Raw genomic sequence first — 15462 nt, 5'->3', positions numbered from 1 at the left:
CTGCGGTAATTTGACACAATAAAACGAGCAGCACGCTTCTGAATAGCTTCTAGTTTATTGATGTAGTATTGCATGTGTGGGGACCAAACTGTCGCAGCATAGTTTAAAATTGGTAGAACAAATATCTTGTAGGCATCTAGCTTAACTCTTTGGTTACAGTGTTTCAGATTTCTTCGTAAGAATGCTAAAGTGTTATTAGCTCAGTTTTTGGCAAACAGTGTCCACATGATGGTTGAATGTAAGCTTGCTATCAAAATTGATACCCAAGTATTTAGCATTTACAACAGGATTCAGCGATAGTATTCTTCAATCAACACTAACACATTCAATGAAAAACAGTAATTAATAATCTAAAGTCATAGACTGCATCAAGTGAGAAAATTTAACGTAAAAAGGCCCATCGGTAATACTTTAACTATACGGTAGAAATAAGTTCTCCATGGTTGGTTAGTACAATTAGAACACGTGTATACTCGGGCATCACTGAGATACTCAATAAATGTCCGACCCATTAAACTCCCGCTCTTCCGAGGGGTCCGACACTTCTTGAAATCTCGTACGCTCTCTGCAGTAGAAATCAAGCCTCTAACCTCCGTAATTCTCTGTAAATTGGTGATATTGTTTAGACTCTAATACTTTAGTGCAGTGTTGCGCGAGGATGTTACGAATCGCACTCGTGTTACTAACTACGCTAGCAGTTTTTGTAAGGAATGAAGATGACCTACCAGGGCACATGCAGCCTATAGGATCGCACAGACCACCAGAGGAAAGTATAGAGGTTCGTACCAGCGTACCGGACCCACTGGAGTTCTATGACAAGTACATGGCTAAAAACACCCCAGTACTGTTCAAAGGAGCGCTAGCTGGGACCCCAGCAGTGACTCTGTGGAATGATGATGAGTATTTGAGGTAAGCAGTATCAGTTACCACTCCTGAAGTATTATTGCACTTTGCAGGTCCCTATTTATAGAGATAGAGAAGTTATCCCTGTGCTACCTACTGCATGTATTGCTCTGGTGAAAAATTTAGGCCTGTTTTGGATGATAAAATGTGGTCTGGTTGGACCAATAATAGTTGCCAGAAATAAACCAGCCAGGTATTTCTTTCCAGACTAATTTTACATGGCAACACTATTGTTCAAACATTTAGAAATAAATTTATTCACATCATCCGTTTTTCAATGGAAGCATGTGTATTGATATAGAGGAGGTAGGGCATGTACATGCGCTGTGTGCTGCTTGTTTTAATTGCACATTACTATCACGTGACTCTTAATAATGACAATACAAAACCAGCCACCAGTGGGATTTACGGTGGATATTTAGATAGACTAAAGTGCTTCACTTAAACATCAAGATTATGTGCTTTGTTTCATACGAGCTTGAAATGGCAAGAAATCACTATTTCGTGCCTAACAGAGGCTCTGTCAAAACAAGTACATTTTCTTGAAGCTTGTTTGAAACTCCTGGTTTGTATTACGACTATCGAGATTCGCATGAAATTTCATATAGAAATATGCAATTAAAGTAAGCGGTGTGTACGCATGTCCTACCTCCTTTGGTATATAAGAAAAACCCGAGAACGTATTTATTAACGGAACATCATTACATCATATGAATGGCCACAATATATATTTTACGGAGCATTTGATGTGTAGACCATTCAATCTCAAACATGACTAGTGCAAATGTGCCAATGAGTGAATCCATCAAAAACATGCATTTTGGTCCAAAATTCCCTGGTGGCTATACCGCTATAGTATAGTTGCTATCAAACTATAGACAGTGCTAAGTAGTCTTCATTTACAATGCTAGCAACCATCCATCCTTCATTGCTTCTTTAAACAGCCATTAGGCCGTGTTGAAATATTCATACATTCATACAGTAGCTATTCTCAAAGTGCAACTAATATTTTCACATATTTTTCAATATTGTAAACTTATTCACATAACATAATGGCGTCACTTAAATATGTGTTCTCTGATGACCTCCATAGTGGATCTATTATCTACTACATGCTGCTTTAGCTGATATACCGTACGCAAGGAAATTTAGACGTCAGAAAAATTAGACGAATTTGACAAATTGGTTTAAGTCGTCAAATTTAAATTTGTCAAATGTTTATAAGCAACTTTGAAAGTACAGGTTTTTTCTACAATTTCTTGATTTTCGTCAACGTTTTATTTGTAAAATCTGCTGAATTGTAATTTGGCAAATTTTCCTACGTCAAAATTTCCTTGTATACGGTAGCAGGTTTGCACTAGGAGTACATACACCTTGTGATATCTGCCATTCAAATGTGCACAAAATATTGACAAGCTTGATTCCTAAACACTAATTTGTATGGGAAAGTCTTTTATGGATGCCAAACTAGTTTGTATGTGTAGTGTACATGTAACGCTAATGGTTAATTGAAATGTCAAACATGCAAATATATAAGTACGATCATGTGTGCCCTGTTGGAGAGATTTCAGTATGTAGTGTCCTGGCTTTTGTTCAACCCATCCCATGAGGATGTCTACAACAAACTAATCAACAATGTACTGGAAATTATAATCGTTTAGTTTCTCTTAAGTTACAGTACAAATTAAGTGTGCAAAGTGTTGCTCGTTTACTTAAGTATTTTGCTAGTAATCTAGAGCAATGTGTTAAGTCACAAAGCAAACATGCATGCATTGGGGAGGAAGGGAGAAGGTTTATGCCACGCCCAGGGAAATTAGTATCTGTGAGAATGTGTTATTGCAAGTATGTAAATACAGATCATTAGTACCAGTTCTTTGACTGTCCTATTAGAGTATCTTTTGTTCTAAGGGAGAAGTATGCTGTCACCACCTTCCTCTATGAACTATTATACATGCTGTACTTGATGACTTTACAGCTTTGTATTATGAAATGTGTACATTACTAGTAAAACATTTGGTGACTTGAAAGTTGGATTTGAAATCGGTAAGAAAGAAGACAGACTGGGAAATGATAGCTCCAGCACTTTTGGAGAGTTTTTAAAGGTACTCTAGCACTGTGCTGCATTGAACTTACATACTTTACATTCTGCTTAGCGTTACAAAACAGAAGACATCTATGTGGTAGATGACATGCCTGGTGATATGCAGCAAGAGTGGATGGTGCCACGTTGTCTATTGTGTGGTGGATTCATTGAGTACCTCTACTATTGCTTTATGTGGTGAGATTAGTGTGTGTTGTGTGTGTGTGTTGTGTTGTACATGTGTGTGTTGTGTGTGTGTGTTGTGTTGTACGTATGTGTGTGCGTGCGTAGTGTGTTTTTCACAACTTTTGAAAATTTGTGTGGTAAATCAAATTGGAGCCAATATTTGCCACATTGGTATCGGATATTAAGCTATTCCGAATAAACACTCACGCTAATCGTCATCATTATAATCATTATCATAAATTTTATATCAACAAAACTTGGGATATAACAAGCTCAAAATAGTGTTGAGCATGATTCTAGCACATTAGGTACAGGATTTGCTTTGCTAAACATGAGTAACTGCAGCTATTACGTTTTGATTGAAATACTCTAGTAGAACAATTACCAAATAAATATTCTAATAGAGCAGTCATGTATAGCTAACTTGTAAGGTGTATGTTTATCATATAATACTAGTGCAAGTAGTATAATCAAATAGTATGGTAGTACTATTTAAGTAGGGATCACCCATAAAATGATACGTGTCTCCTAAAATTCTGCCTTCAAAAATCATTCTATATAGAGAAATCTTATGAGATGAAAATCACCTTTACGGAATAATTTTAGTCCATCTCACATCAAATACAACATAAAAACAAGAAAGCACTAAATAGGTAGCTGGATATAGAATTTTTTTACAAATTGCCAAAACTTTGATAGCACCTATCTATTTGGTGTGGCAAGTGTTCTACTCTAAGAAAATTTTTATTGTGACAATCCCCTTCTGTCTAGGAATAGCCAAGTTATGGATTTGTGGAATCAGATTTTTCAGTTTCTGTGTATTTCTGTATAGTGCACACTAGTACTGTATGTCACACACCGATGCCAGCTTTCCTAGGATGCACGACACACTACACTCATGTGTTTTGAGTATTCATATAAAAGGACTACTTGTATTTAGTGACCATAATCTTAGTTGGATGAGGTGCTAAGCCACTACATTAACAAAGGTATACTGCTGTGTTTTTCAGGTTTAGTAGTGGTGGAACTAAGTCAGTTCTTCACACTGACTCATATGAGAACCTCCATTGTCTTGTTAGTGGTTTAAAAGAGTTTGTACTAATCCCTCCAGAGTTCTCTGATGTTATTGGACCAGAACATGCTGAGTTAGGATACTACTATATTGATGTGGAAAAGTATGTGCTTGTTGTCATGGTAACATGCTATAAGGATAGTTGTTGCTAGGGTCAACATGACATCACATCCAGGAATGATGAAGGTACCATGGTACTATGTGAGAGTGGAACCAGGGGACTGTTTTTATCTCCCCTATAACTGGATACATCATGTAAGAGTTTGCAAGTACTACTGTCTATAGAAGTAGGAATCACAAGGTTTGCATTTCCTGTGCCAAAAAAATTAATTAGAAACCAGTGTCATACCTCCTTGACAATACCTAAGCATTGTGGTTGGGTTTGATACATTCAAGTCCAGACATGCCTTCAGTTTCTATTAATTTTTTTAATAGAAGTAGGAATCACAAGGTTCTTCCTATGTTTGACTAGGGCGAAGGTGAAAACGTACAGTGAACAGTATCTTCTGTCTTCTTGGAACTACTGACATGAAACAAAGGTTTTCGAACTCCCCTTGCTTTGAGGATCTTGATGCTAGCATGGTTTGTGCTGTTATCACCTTCCTTTATTGTGAAACAAGCACTTAAAAATTTACAGAATTTTTATCCGTATTGTATTCTACTGTAAAATTAGGCTTGCGTGGACATATGGGATTCTTGCAGACCCAGTCACATAGTCTAACCACCAAATCCGTTTGGTGATGGATCGGCAAGGTTGGACACTCCAAGAGTACAAATAACTGTAACACACATGTACCATGTCAAATACTCTTAGACTAATAGAACATTTATCTGTGTTGCAATCAGATTACCACCATTTTCAGTTTAAGTGTATATGCTCACCTTGTAGGTGTCATCACATGGTCGTAACCTGGGAGTGAATATCTGGTGGAGTTGGTTTGAGTGAGTACATTTAACTTTTCCATTAATATAATACCACATGTATACATTACAGGTTTGTCAGGGACAAGTGTCCTGAGGACATGACTGAGGTACCTGATTTTCTACCACTGGCTCAATTTCAGCTACGACCAGAGAAACAAATTGTTTCAGTGTTTGTAGAAGTTGCACGTGAAGATGGATATGTGTATGCTGAGGACCTAGCTGAAGTGGTATGGTGGATTTGTCACTGATTATGGAATGAAGTTATATATTTTCTTTGTTTAGCTTTCAGTGTATAATTATTCGGTTTTACATCAAGTGAGTTTGTGTGTTAGTCAGGGATAAAACCAGGTCAGCATCACTGACCTTGTTGACCCAATGACCCAGATAGCATTCTAGATATGATTCGGTTGAATTAAAGTAGCAGCACATGACTACATTTCATGCACTGTTGGTTGGTTTTGTTATGGCAATGAGTTTTTGTAACTGTGTAGATACAGGCTAACACATGCAAACTTTATTAGTTTGTAGGTACTCTTGTACACAAATGTCGCTGTGACTGTACAACTTGTAGTATTTTTATGGCTATACTAACAAGCAATGAAAAGTAATAAGAGTTGTATTATAGATCGTATGAAAAGAATTACTCTATATCTGCTTAATACTTTCGAGATATGTGTTGTTTAAGCACTGAATGATCCCAACATAATTTGAAAGATCAGTGTTCTAATAGACCAGTCACATAACTCAATACAAAACTGCCCTTACACTCTGCTTTACTCTACTTTGCCAGCAATGATCCACAATCTTGAGGGGATGTGCTTCTGTTGTCATTGGCAAGCAAGAAAATAATCAATGAAAATGATCAAATCCAGAATCTGGGTCAGACCAAATATTTTATGAAGTATCAGTTGACCTGGATGACTGACCTAGTTTCCATCTTGATATGAATTTGTGTGTGTGTGCGTGTGTGCATGCGTGCGTGCGCGTGTGTGTGTAGTGCACACTTACTACCTTGGATTATGTGTGTACTCTTTCAAAGGTGCTAGAGTCACTAGACCCAGGATGTGATGGTAAATTGTTGGTGTCTAAGCTAACCAGCGATGAAATACCGCTAGAAAACTACATTAACTTAAAGGAATTCATTGATACTCTAGATGCAAGTGACAAGGATGATGAAGCAGTAGAAATACTACAGGAAACAGAAGACTGCTCTGATGGTCCCATAGAGGAGTGGCCAGATGATGAAGGTGGTGTTGATGAAGAGTTTGACTGGAGTAATAAAAGAGAGAAATTTAGTAGTGGTCACCATGTTGATATTGGTGAAGATGACGATGGTATTCAGGTAAGAGGGTTAACATGTTGGTTACATATATCATACAGTGCAGTTATCATACAGTACGATAGTAACTGTATAGTAGGGACCACAAAGGAGTGGGCGTGTCCCACGAAATAATATTACCCAAAAACCAGCCTCGATTTTCCGACGATGATGAGGCAGTATTGGTTAGGTAAAACTAAGCCCAAACAAGCTTTCAGATCGACCCGAAATGCTTTCAATAAGTTGCTACAGAATTTAAAAAAAATTTATTTGACAGAATTTTCTACTGACTGAGTAAGTAAGTAACTGACTGATGCCTTTAGACAAGCGTAACTTGATAACAGCTAAGGCTACGGGCTTGATTTTTCACTGTTTGACGTCACTTCGGCCTGACAGGTGCCCTTTGGCATACCGCAGTACGTACAATGCATTCTTCATGGACTTACCAGTGTCCTTCTTTGTGTCCCATTCATCTTTGCTGACAGCGAAAGGTGTCAATTTGACGGTAGCACATGATGGCTTCCCTTCGTAACGGAAATCGTCCGTATTTTTCATAGTGGCTATTTTAATTGCAGAGGTGCTTTTAAAACAGTTCTTAATTCGTACTGCGTAACAGGTTGAACATAGCCGACAGCGAAGCGTAATGGATGCTTCACTTGTTCAGACGATAATTAATGTAATTGGGACACGCGGCACTATTTCTTTTGGTGTGCATGGATTATAGAGGTGCTTTTCGAACATTTCTTGATTCAAAATGCTGTGTAACAGGTTGAACATAGCTGACAACGAAGCGTAATGGATACTTCACTTTTCAGACGATAATTGATATAGCTGGAGTGCGCGGTGCATTTCAGATGCAGTATGCGTGGGTTCACCAGTCTTAATAAAATTATTTACAGAAAAAGTTAACAAAAAGTACACAAAAAATATGGAATTTTCGACTAGAGTAGGGACCATAGCACATCGATAAAAAGTACTGAAACAAGTTGGAATAATCCGTGATGTAAAACAAAAAGAAGTGTTATATCCCTACTATGCATTTCCCTTATGGTATCTTGAGCACAGTAGGGATATAACACTTCTTATTGTTTTACGGTGATTTAATATCATGGACTACTCCAACTTGTTTCAGTACTTTCTATTGATGTGCTATGGTCCCTACTCTAGTTGAAAATTCCAAATTTTTTCGTGTACTTGTATAATAGGGATCATAAAGGTTTGTGCTTTTCTGCCAAAAATATGTTACCAAAAAAGTCAGCCTCTTTTTTCTTTACAACAGCTTGACAGTGTAAGTTAGGCATTATATAAAATGTAAATAACTGTTGCAAAATTTTCCGAACGCATGTGGGTGAGGTGTTTGGAGTTAAGAGTCTCTTGTAGCTCAGGGGAAAACGCTCTCTTGTCCTTTCCCACTTGTGCTTTATTTGTATTTTTTTGACAACTTTGTAAATGGCGATTTTACCAAATATTTAATACTTGAACCCAAATTTCTCATGTATGGGTGTTGTTTATTTTACCAAGTTTAAAACAAGTTTTCTTTGTTGCGTTTGAAACAACCTCCTAAAATCTACTATATTTTTTACTTATGGTTAAAAGGACATATGTGACCAGATTTTACAGAACCGAACCAAATCGCACATCAGGCAAAATCAAACTAACACCACCAGTGGATAGCTACACTATCGTACTACAAGTTTTGACCCTCAGCACTACTCAAACTACACGAGGCTGCTTTTAATAGACGTCTTTTCTGGGTGGTGTAGAGTGCCCAAATGGCGGTTTCAGGCCTTGTGAAGGACCTGGCTCGGCAAGAATCAGTGGTTTACTGGTGGACAGCCTTATAATGTTGGCCAGACGTGTTCTCTGTAGATTTTGCTACATATCAGCCACTAAGGAGCCAGCACAGCCCTTTAATCTCGTGTCTGGACTCCAATCGTGGTCTGCCTCCATTTTGAGGCCTATCTTTTGCCCTCCCCGCCACCCCCCAGCCTCCACCCCTTTGTGAGCACTCGTGATACTACTTCGCTCGTCTAACTGCTCAGATTTTCTATCTTATTTGGCGGGGAAACTGTACAAGCAGCTACAAGTACTGGAAGTGGCTTGAAAGGTAACAGATTGATGCATCTTTTGTGTAAATTTCATACGCGTGCTTGCTATCCTTGGAGAGTTATGCTGGCTTTAATTCTTTAAAACCGTTTATCTCGAAACTTCTAATGTGCGATTTGGATCGTTTTTCCAAAATCCAGTCACATATGTGTATTTTAAATATTTGTACTGGCAAGTGCTTGCATGCAAAAAGATATGTGTGTTTGTCTGTGTATAAAAGTTTTACCACATGTAGTATGCTCACACTGGTTTGTTTATGAGCTCTCTGGACATGCGGCAACTTCAAAGTTTATCATAGCTATAAAAAAGTATTATTTTGCAGGTCCCCTCAGAAGAAGATATTGCTAAATTCCATAGACAATATTCTGGAAAGAAAACATCTAACTACAGAGCACAATGAATTGTGATGGTGTAACTGATATGTACATTTTCATATACAATGAAGTGCTTTTACAGCAGTGTTTTTGTGTTAAGTGATACATTGTTGTTTTGTATTGATAGTTTTGTACTGTTTGTCTGTCCAGAGCTTTATATAACTACCTATGTATGCTAATGAAGTTGGCTATTCAAAGGGGTATGTAGGTATCTATTACACATTGAAGAGAACAACCAGAATGGCAATCCATGAGCAAAATGTGTCACAACGCTACAGCACTAAAGGTACAGTATGTACTTGGTAATTGTATAACATGATATGCATATTTTCTTACAAGATACTTCATGATAAAATTTTCCGTATATAAGCATTTTACATGATTTGCACTACATGGACTTTATTATTAGACAGTTAACACTGTGAAAACTGTACTGCTAGTATTATAGTAAAAAGTAGCTACTGTATTGACTGCTCTGTTAGAGTACTAGAATAATACTGTTTCACCAGGTTTTTGTGCTTACTGATATAACAAGAAACACTTTTAATTCTTCTCATGTATGTACTACTATTATATAAAATAAATTACATCTCTCTGATCCAGTGTTTATGGACTATGCACTTGAAAGAAGATGGTATCATCTTTGAAGTACTTACATGTGCATGGTGGTGATTTTGTGGAGCTCTTGATTGGTAATAAAATAGTAACTATGCCACATGTAATAACTTTCTCTTTATTGGTAACTTTATTATAGGGCTGGGAGATTACATACATATAATGATTATGGGTATTAATTGTGATTGTTTCTGAACATCGTGATGTTGATATGTAAAACAGACAAGTATAAGAAAAAATTAGAATTTTAAACTGGACTAGGGACAATGTGGTATCGCTGCAAAGTATTGGATCGGAGACCGAGTAGTATGTAATGTCCATGATACTGAAAACAATAAGAAGCAAATATCCCTACTGTACTACGGAGATTCTGCAATCAAAATGCATAGTAGGGATATTCTTATTGTTTTACAGTATCTGGACATTACCTACTACTAAAATCCAGTACTTTTTTTTGCAGCAGTACTACATTGTCCCTACTCTAGTTTAAAATTTCTATTTCTTATACTTACTCGTGAACTTTTTTTGTCAATTCATGACCACTATTAAAAAGCTATAGCTACTGTCATATATTATGTAAATAGCCACAATTCTCATATATTGATGAGTGAGATCATGATCTGCAGTAATCATAAAATCTAATGATTATATCCATGAAAGCACAAAGGCTGTCCACTTACATTCCAGCTGCACCTCTACTACCAATACACACCAACGGCACCAATGTCTGGCGTGGCCACCAGACTAATTCACTTTCACGCAGCTATGCCACTTACAACAATTTCATACATATGCTTTGTGCATACCATTCCACAAGCAGTCCATTTCCTGGTGGCAGGTGACATCTCAACTACTAAGGAGAACAGCCGGCTCACTGAACTACCCATACGTGTATTCCAATATGTTGGTGCAATAACACTGTGAAACACGCATGCCCGAAGATCAAAGCCATACTTAGCTATGGCTGCTCTAGTATATGGAAGGCAAAAATAAGACAATAGCGCACGTATTTGTATGGCTATCAATATACCAGAGGTTTCTTCTTATAAGTGAATTTGAAGCGTTTCTATAAAAGAAGTAGGGCTGTAGCTGTACCACTTTTCCACTATGCTTGTTTGAATGCATCAGGCAGGCAGTCAGTAGAAAATTTCATTTACTAATTAAAAAATAATCTGTAGCAACTTGACAAAAATGTTTCAAGTTGATCTGAAGGCTAGATTTTACCCAACCAATATTGTCATGTCGTCATGAGGGGAAATCGAGGCAAGTTTTTGTGTAATATTTTATTGCGGGCCATGCTCATACCTTCATCGTCCCTACTATACAGTGCTGTTGTACTATATGATTATTACAATGTAATGGGATCACATGTAAATGTGTATTAATAAATTAAGAAAGGGTGGCACATACTGTTGTGGTCTAACTTGATCTGGAAAACAAGCCAACACTTCTGAGGCAGTTCACTATGTTAATTAATTTTACTACTTAAAAAGCTCACCTGTTACAAACCGTTGAATTTCTAAAGATACTATTATTCATTGCACTGTTTGTATTAAACTGTATCTGTCTATGTCTGATCAGTTCACAATTTTGCCTTTTTGTTAAAATGTATAATAAGTTGTGCACATTCGATGCTGTAAATTATTGCATGTGAAGTTATAGCATCGTGATGGTTGTCATAATCGTGACATGTTCCACCTTACACTCATGAAGGTAGCAAATTTTCATAATCACTCAGCCCTACTACCATCATCATGTAATATGTGACCCAGTCTGTGAAAAGTGGTCTTATAGCCTTCTCAATTACATGTACTTTGTAACTTGACTTGTGAATGTGGTATCACCCTGAAATTTTGTCCTTTTATACCCCTAACAGTACTATGGCTTGGTGTAATATAAAAGTGATAGGTTGAAAACATGAGGAGTTATGATTAGTTAAACTTGACAATTTGGAACGGCTATAAGACCACTTTTTGCAGACCGGGTCACATATAGTCTCCATTTCTGTCACCGTCCGTTCTTGAACAATTTAACCTCACAATATCCCTGAAGTGTCCACCTTAATTGATCGTGATATGGACCCTTCAATAGTTCAATGAATATTGACAAGTGAGTCCCTTAAGTAGCTTTATGTATCCATGAGGGTCAACATGTAAGCACATTCTGTATCCATTGTAATGAGTATAGAATGAGTCACTGTACAAGCTCAGGGGCGTCAGAGTAGGTCCGGCAGACCCGGCAATTGCCGGACCAATACTTTCCATAGCAAGATTGATATACTCTAATAGAGCAGTCAGACACTCTAATAGAGCAGTTAGGTACTGTAATAGAACAGTCACTTGCTGAGCTACACTATGTAAAAACCATATAAAAGGAAATAATAATAATATAAGGATGTAGTACACCACTACAATCTGTGTGAGAGTTTTAGTTGCCTGACCAATCCAAGATTGCTTCCTACTCCCCTGAAGCTGACTTCATTGCTGTACTTTTTGGTGTACTCAGACATGTTCACAATCACTGGAACAACTTGATTACCTGATGATGATAACCTTGCTGCATCAGTGACAAGCTGAATAGTTCATTTACTATGAAGTGATTCTAATAGCTCATTCTTCTGTTTCAGTTTAGTTACCAGTTCAGTAATCCTCTTCTGAGCAGTATATATTTCCAATCTTTGTTTGAAATTTTGTCTGCAACATGGTAAGCATATGCTATAGCAAGATGCACCAGTATGGTGTATGATTAAGGGAAGGCTGGAACATGCAAGCAAAACTTGCAATTTTTACTCGTCCACAACTCAATCATGCCAGAGACTGTGTTAAAACAGTGGAAATTCTCTCAGGGTTGGACACCTTCCATGCTAAATTTGTTTAGCTATAACTTAAATGTTTTCATACAACTTGTGAGTTGTACCTGCATGTTCTCTTTGTACACAAGTGTATGATCTAATTACCTTAAAGCTATAGGAAGCTTTTCTCTAACTTTATGATGTCCTAGTAGGGCATTTGTAATGTACAGTTGTTGCAATTTGTCATTAAAGGGATAGTCATTGTTAACATGTACAAAGGGACCTTTTGGAATGCTCTTTGTCTCCAATATGGTTCACGACCACCATTACTACCTTCAAGCTGTGTGTATGGAAAGCAATTTTTATGCAAATTAAGGATATTACTGCAGATCTTCTGACTGAAATATGTCACAATGTTTGGGTTGAACTTCCCTTACAAACATGCATTGTCTGGAGAATTGTTTCTCTATAAAACCCTTGATTTTAAAGAAGAAACATGTTCTGATAGCATGGACAAAAGGCTTTTTTATTGTAAAGGTACAATTTCGTGGCTCCCATGTACTGTTTAATGTCTCTATATACCTCAGTGTTGCAGGCAAGTGGAAGAAGAGGATGCATGAAGAGAGCGTATGGGATGTGGAACATGCAATTTTTACTCATTTGGTTGTTTTATGTACTGGAGGAATGGTACTATAGTTTTTTTATTAGTGTATTGCAACTTTATTGCCTGAGCATTCTGGGCAGTCTTACAGTAAAATACTAAACTGGTAGAGGTGCAAGTTGACATTTTCTTTACACCACTAATAATTATATATGCCTAAGGGATCTAGGTCATCATACCATGGTATTCACTCTTCTCTTAAGGAGTCAGCAGTTGACCTAATGTGTGCAGAAAGTCACTTAGACCTGACTGAATAATTATTGTCTATTTAATTGGTGTTCCTTTTTAAATATCAATGTAAGTAAAAAACGAATTCCTTTAAGTTGAAAAGGGGCATGCATATTTGACCTAAAATTAAAAGCAACTTTGAAGCTTTGCCTGCAATCGTTTAAAAACACTATAGACAGACTAGAAAACAGTAAAGAAGATACATCTGCATTTAATTCACCATCTCTGAAATACAGACAACTATATGTGGAGACATGATTAAAGTATATAGGCTCTAACACAGCAATTTAAATTTGAACCAAACTCTATTTTTGCTATGAATAATTCATTAAGGATTGAGGATCACCCATTCAACCTACATAAACAGCAATATTTAAAGATGTCAAATTCCTTCAATCCATGCTAAAATACCTACACTACAAAATAAGGGTCCAGTGTTTAAAGTACCTATAAGTTAACACACTGCATTGAAATCAAAGGTTACCAAGCATTGGCTGCAATGATGTTAATAATGGCCATGCATTGTGCAGCTGTATGTGTATGGCAATAGTGATATATTCACTAACTAGTTATTGCAGTGACCACCTACCATATGTACATGCGTTGATTATGAAGCTGATATCTTGCTGTATGTACACGGCATACAAATAGTGCACAAGTTGTCAACAATTGAAAGAGTGATTCTTTGTGCATTAATAATCATATAGCAGATTCTACGTGTGTATATGCATAGTTCTGCATACTACCTAGATAAAATATTAAATATACATTCAGTTCATAAAGGCAGGAAAACTACAATAATATAAGCTTTTAAAACAGCAAAATTAATAGTAATATCACCCAGCCGTCAGTCAGCTAAGGGTCATCTCCAGGCTCTTCAACAGTTGAGAGTTGCTCATATCTGCTCTTACTTTCTTTTAAAGACATACTGGATGTACTAGTCTTTTTATTTTTAGGAACATCATACTCATGATCTTTTCCTGGTAGATAAGCATTGGTGGGATTTTCATAAGGGCTAGCAGGTTTATCACAAGTGTTGTTGGTAGGTTGTTCATAGATATTTTCCTGTGTAGTAGCTCCTGGTGCAGCAGCATTATGTGGTTTCTGAACAGTCTCGTCAGTCCGTTTCGTTTTTACCGGGACAATTGGGTTATCTTTTGCTTGAGCTGCTGCTGAAGCTAGGTTTATATTCTGTGCATTTCTTCGCTTTCGTCTCACCACTATTATTATGATTATCACCAGAATTAATATAACTACAACTATATGTTGTGGAAAAAAGCATAATAGCAGAAAAAGCACATTAAATGGCACTCACCAACAGTTCCTGAAGTACCACCAGCTACTGGTATGACACTTAATCCACCACTATCCTCCTGCAATAATTGAAAAAGTTTGAATATACGCAACTAATCAATGCAGCTATTTACCTGTCCAGATGACGAAGATTGAGTTCCTTTAATGGCTATTGTCATGAATGATACACGAAAAACAAGTATAATAGAATTGGTAAATCATTTCATGCAATAATAAAATAATCCTACACAACCATACAGTAGTGTAGTAGGGATCACGGAGGTTTGGGCTTTCTTGCCCAAAAATATCACCTATAAAACAGCACCTTTCCTTTGGTTAGGCATAACCAAGCCTTCAGAGTGACCCTAAACTCTTCCAATAAGAAATTTAAAAAAAAAATTAGAATTCATTTACTAACTATATAGCTGATGTCTCCAGCCAAGCATTTAACTTGACTATGGTGAAGTCTACAGATTTGATTTCTCCTCTGTTTGACGTACATCACTGCATCCTGAGATCTGCCTTGTCACTAACTTCAGTGACTACCGTGCATGCATCATGGATTTACCTTTGTCCTCCTTTATGTCCCATTCCATTCTCCACTACATACTGCATAGGTGTTGATTAGCAGTAAATGTGTGATGGCTTCAGTTCAGCTGCTGTCATGAGAATCACCTTTAATTTCCGTACTGACTGGATAGGCATGAGGCTATTATGCTCGAAAAATTGAGCATTATGCTTTTGAGCAGTGCTCAAAAATCACCTATTATATTTTTGAGAATTGACCATTATTCCCAAAATTATGCCATCATAATTGGCTAATAATGCAGGTTTATTGATGCATCAGACCATTTTTATTGTTGTTTAAGCTTCAAATAGTCTTGAATTCTTTACCTGGTTGTATTTCTTTT

At 37.0% G+C, this 15462-nt stretch overlaps 2 protein-coding genes across 4 annotated transcripts in view; one reads left to right on the top strand and one right to left on the bottom strand.

Moving 5' to 3' along the window:
• Positions 1–9146, top strand: part of LOC136266181 (uncharacterized) — a 31083-nt gene extending 21937 nt beyond the window's left edge. Inside the window, exons 2-11 of the mRNA XM_066061178.1 lie at positions 630–909; positions 2909–3005; positions 3057–3181; positions 4180–4344; positions 4394–4496; positions 5131–5183; positions 5236–5392; positions 5448–5480; positions 6205–6507; positions 8912–9146. Coding sequence (XP_065917250.1) covers positions 659–909; positions 2909–3005; positions 3057–3181; positions 4180–4344; positions 4394–4496; positions 5131–5183; positions 5236–5392; positions 5448–5480; positions 6205–6507; positions 8912–8989 — 1365 coding nt within the window. The 5' untranslated portion in view covers positions 630–658 and the 3' untranslated portion in view covers positions 8990–9146. The remainder of the gene's footprint in view (positions 1–629; positions 910–2908; positions 3006–3056; positions 3182–4179; positions 4345–4393; positions 4497–5130; positions 5184–5235; positions 5393–5447; positions 5481–6204; positions 6508–8911) is intronic.
• A 4771-nt stretch (positions 9147–13917) lies between these two features.
• LOC136266172 (multiple epidermal growth factor-like domains protein 6) overlaps positions 13918–15462 on the bottom strand; it is an 85760-nt gene continuing 84215 nt past the window's right edge. For all 3 annotated transcript variants that reach the window (XM_066061169.1, XM_066061168.1, XM_066061170.1), the window contains 3 exons: positions 14686–14720; positions 14574–14631; positions 13918–14517 (listed from right to left, as the gene is read on the bottom strand). In XM_066061169.1, the coding sequence (XP_065917241.1) occupies positions 14114–14517; positions 14574–14631; positions 14686–14720 (497 nt within the window). In that variant the 3' untranslated portion in view covers positions 13918–14113. The remainder of the gene's footprint in view (positions 14518–14573; positions 14632–14685; positions 14721–15462) is intronic.

Source organism: Dysidea avara, chromosome 9 (genome assembly GCF_963678975.1).
Source record: "Dysidea avara chromosome 9, odDysAvar1.4, whole genome shotgun sequence".
NCBI lineage: Eukaryota > Metazoa > Porifera > Demospongiae > Dictyoceratida > Dysideidae > Dysidea > Dysidea avara.
Note: the sequence above shows the minus strand (reverse complement) of the source record. Positions and strands in the feature narration are given on the sequence as shown.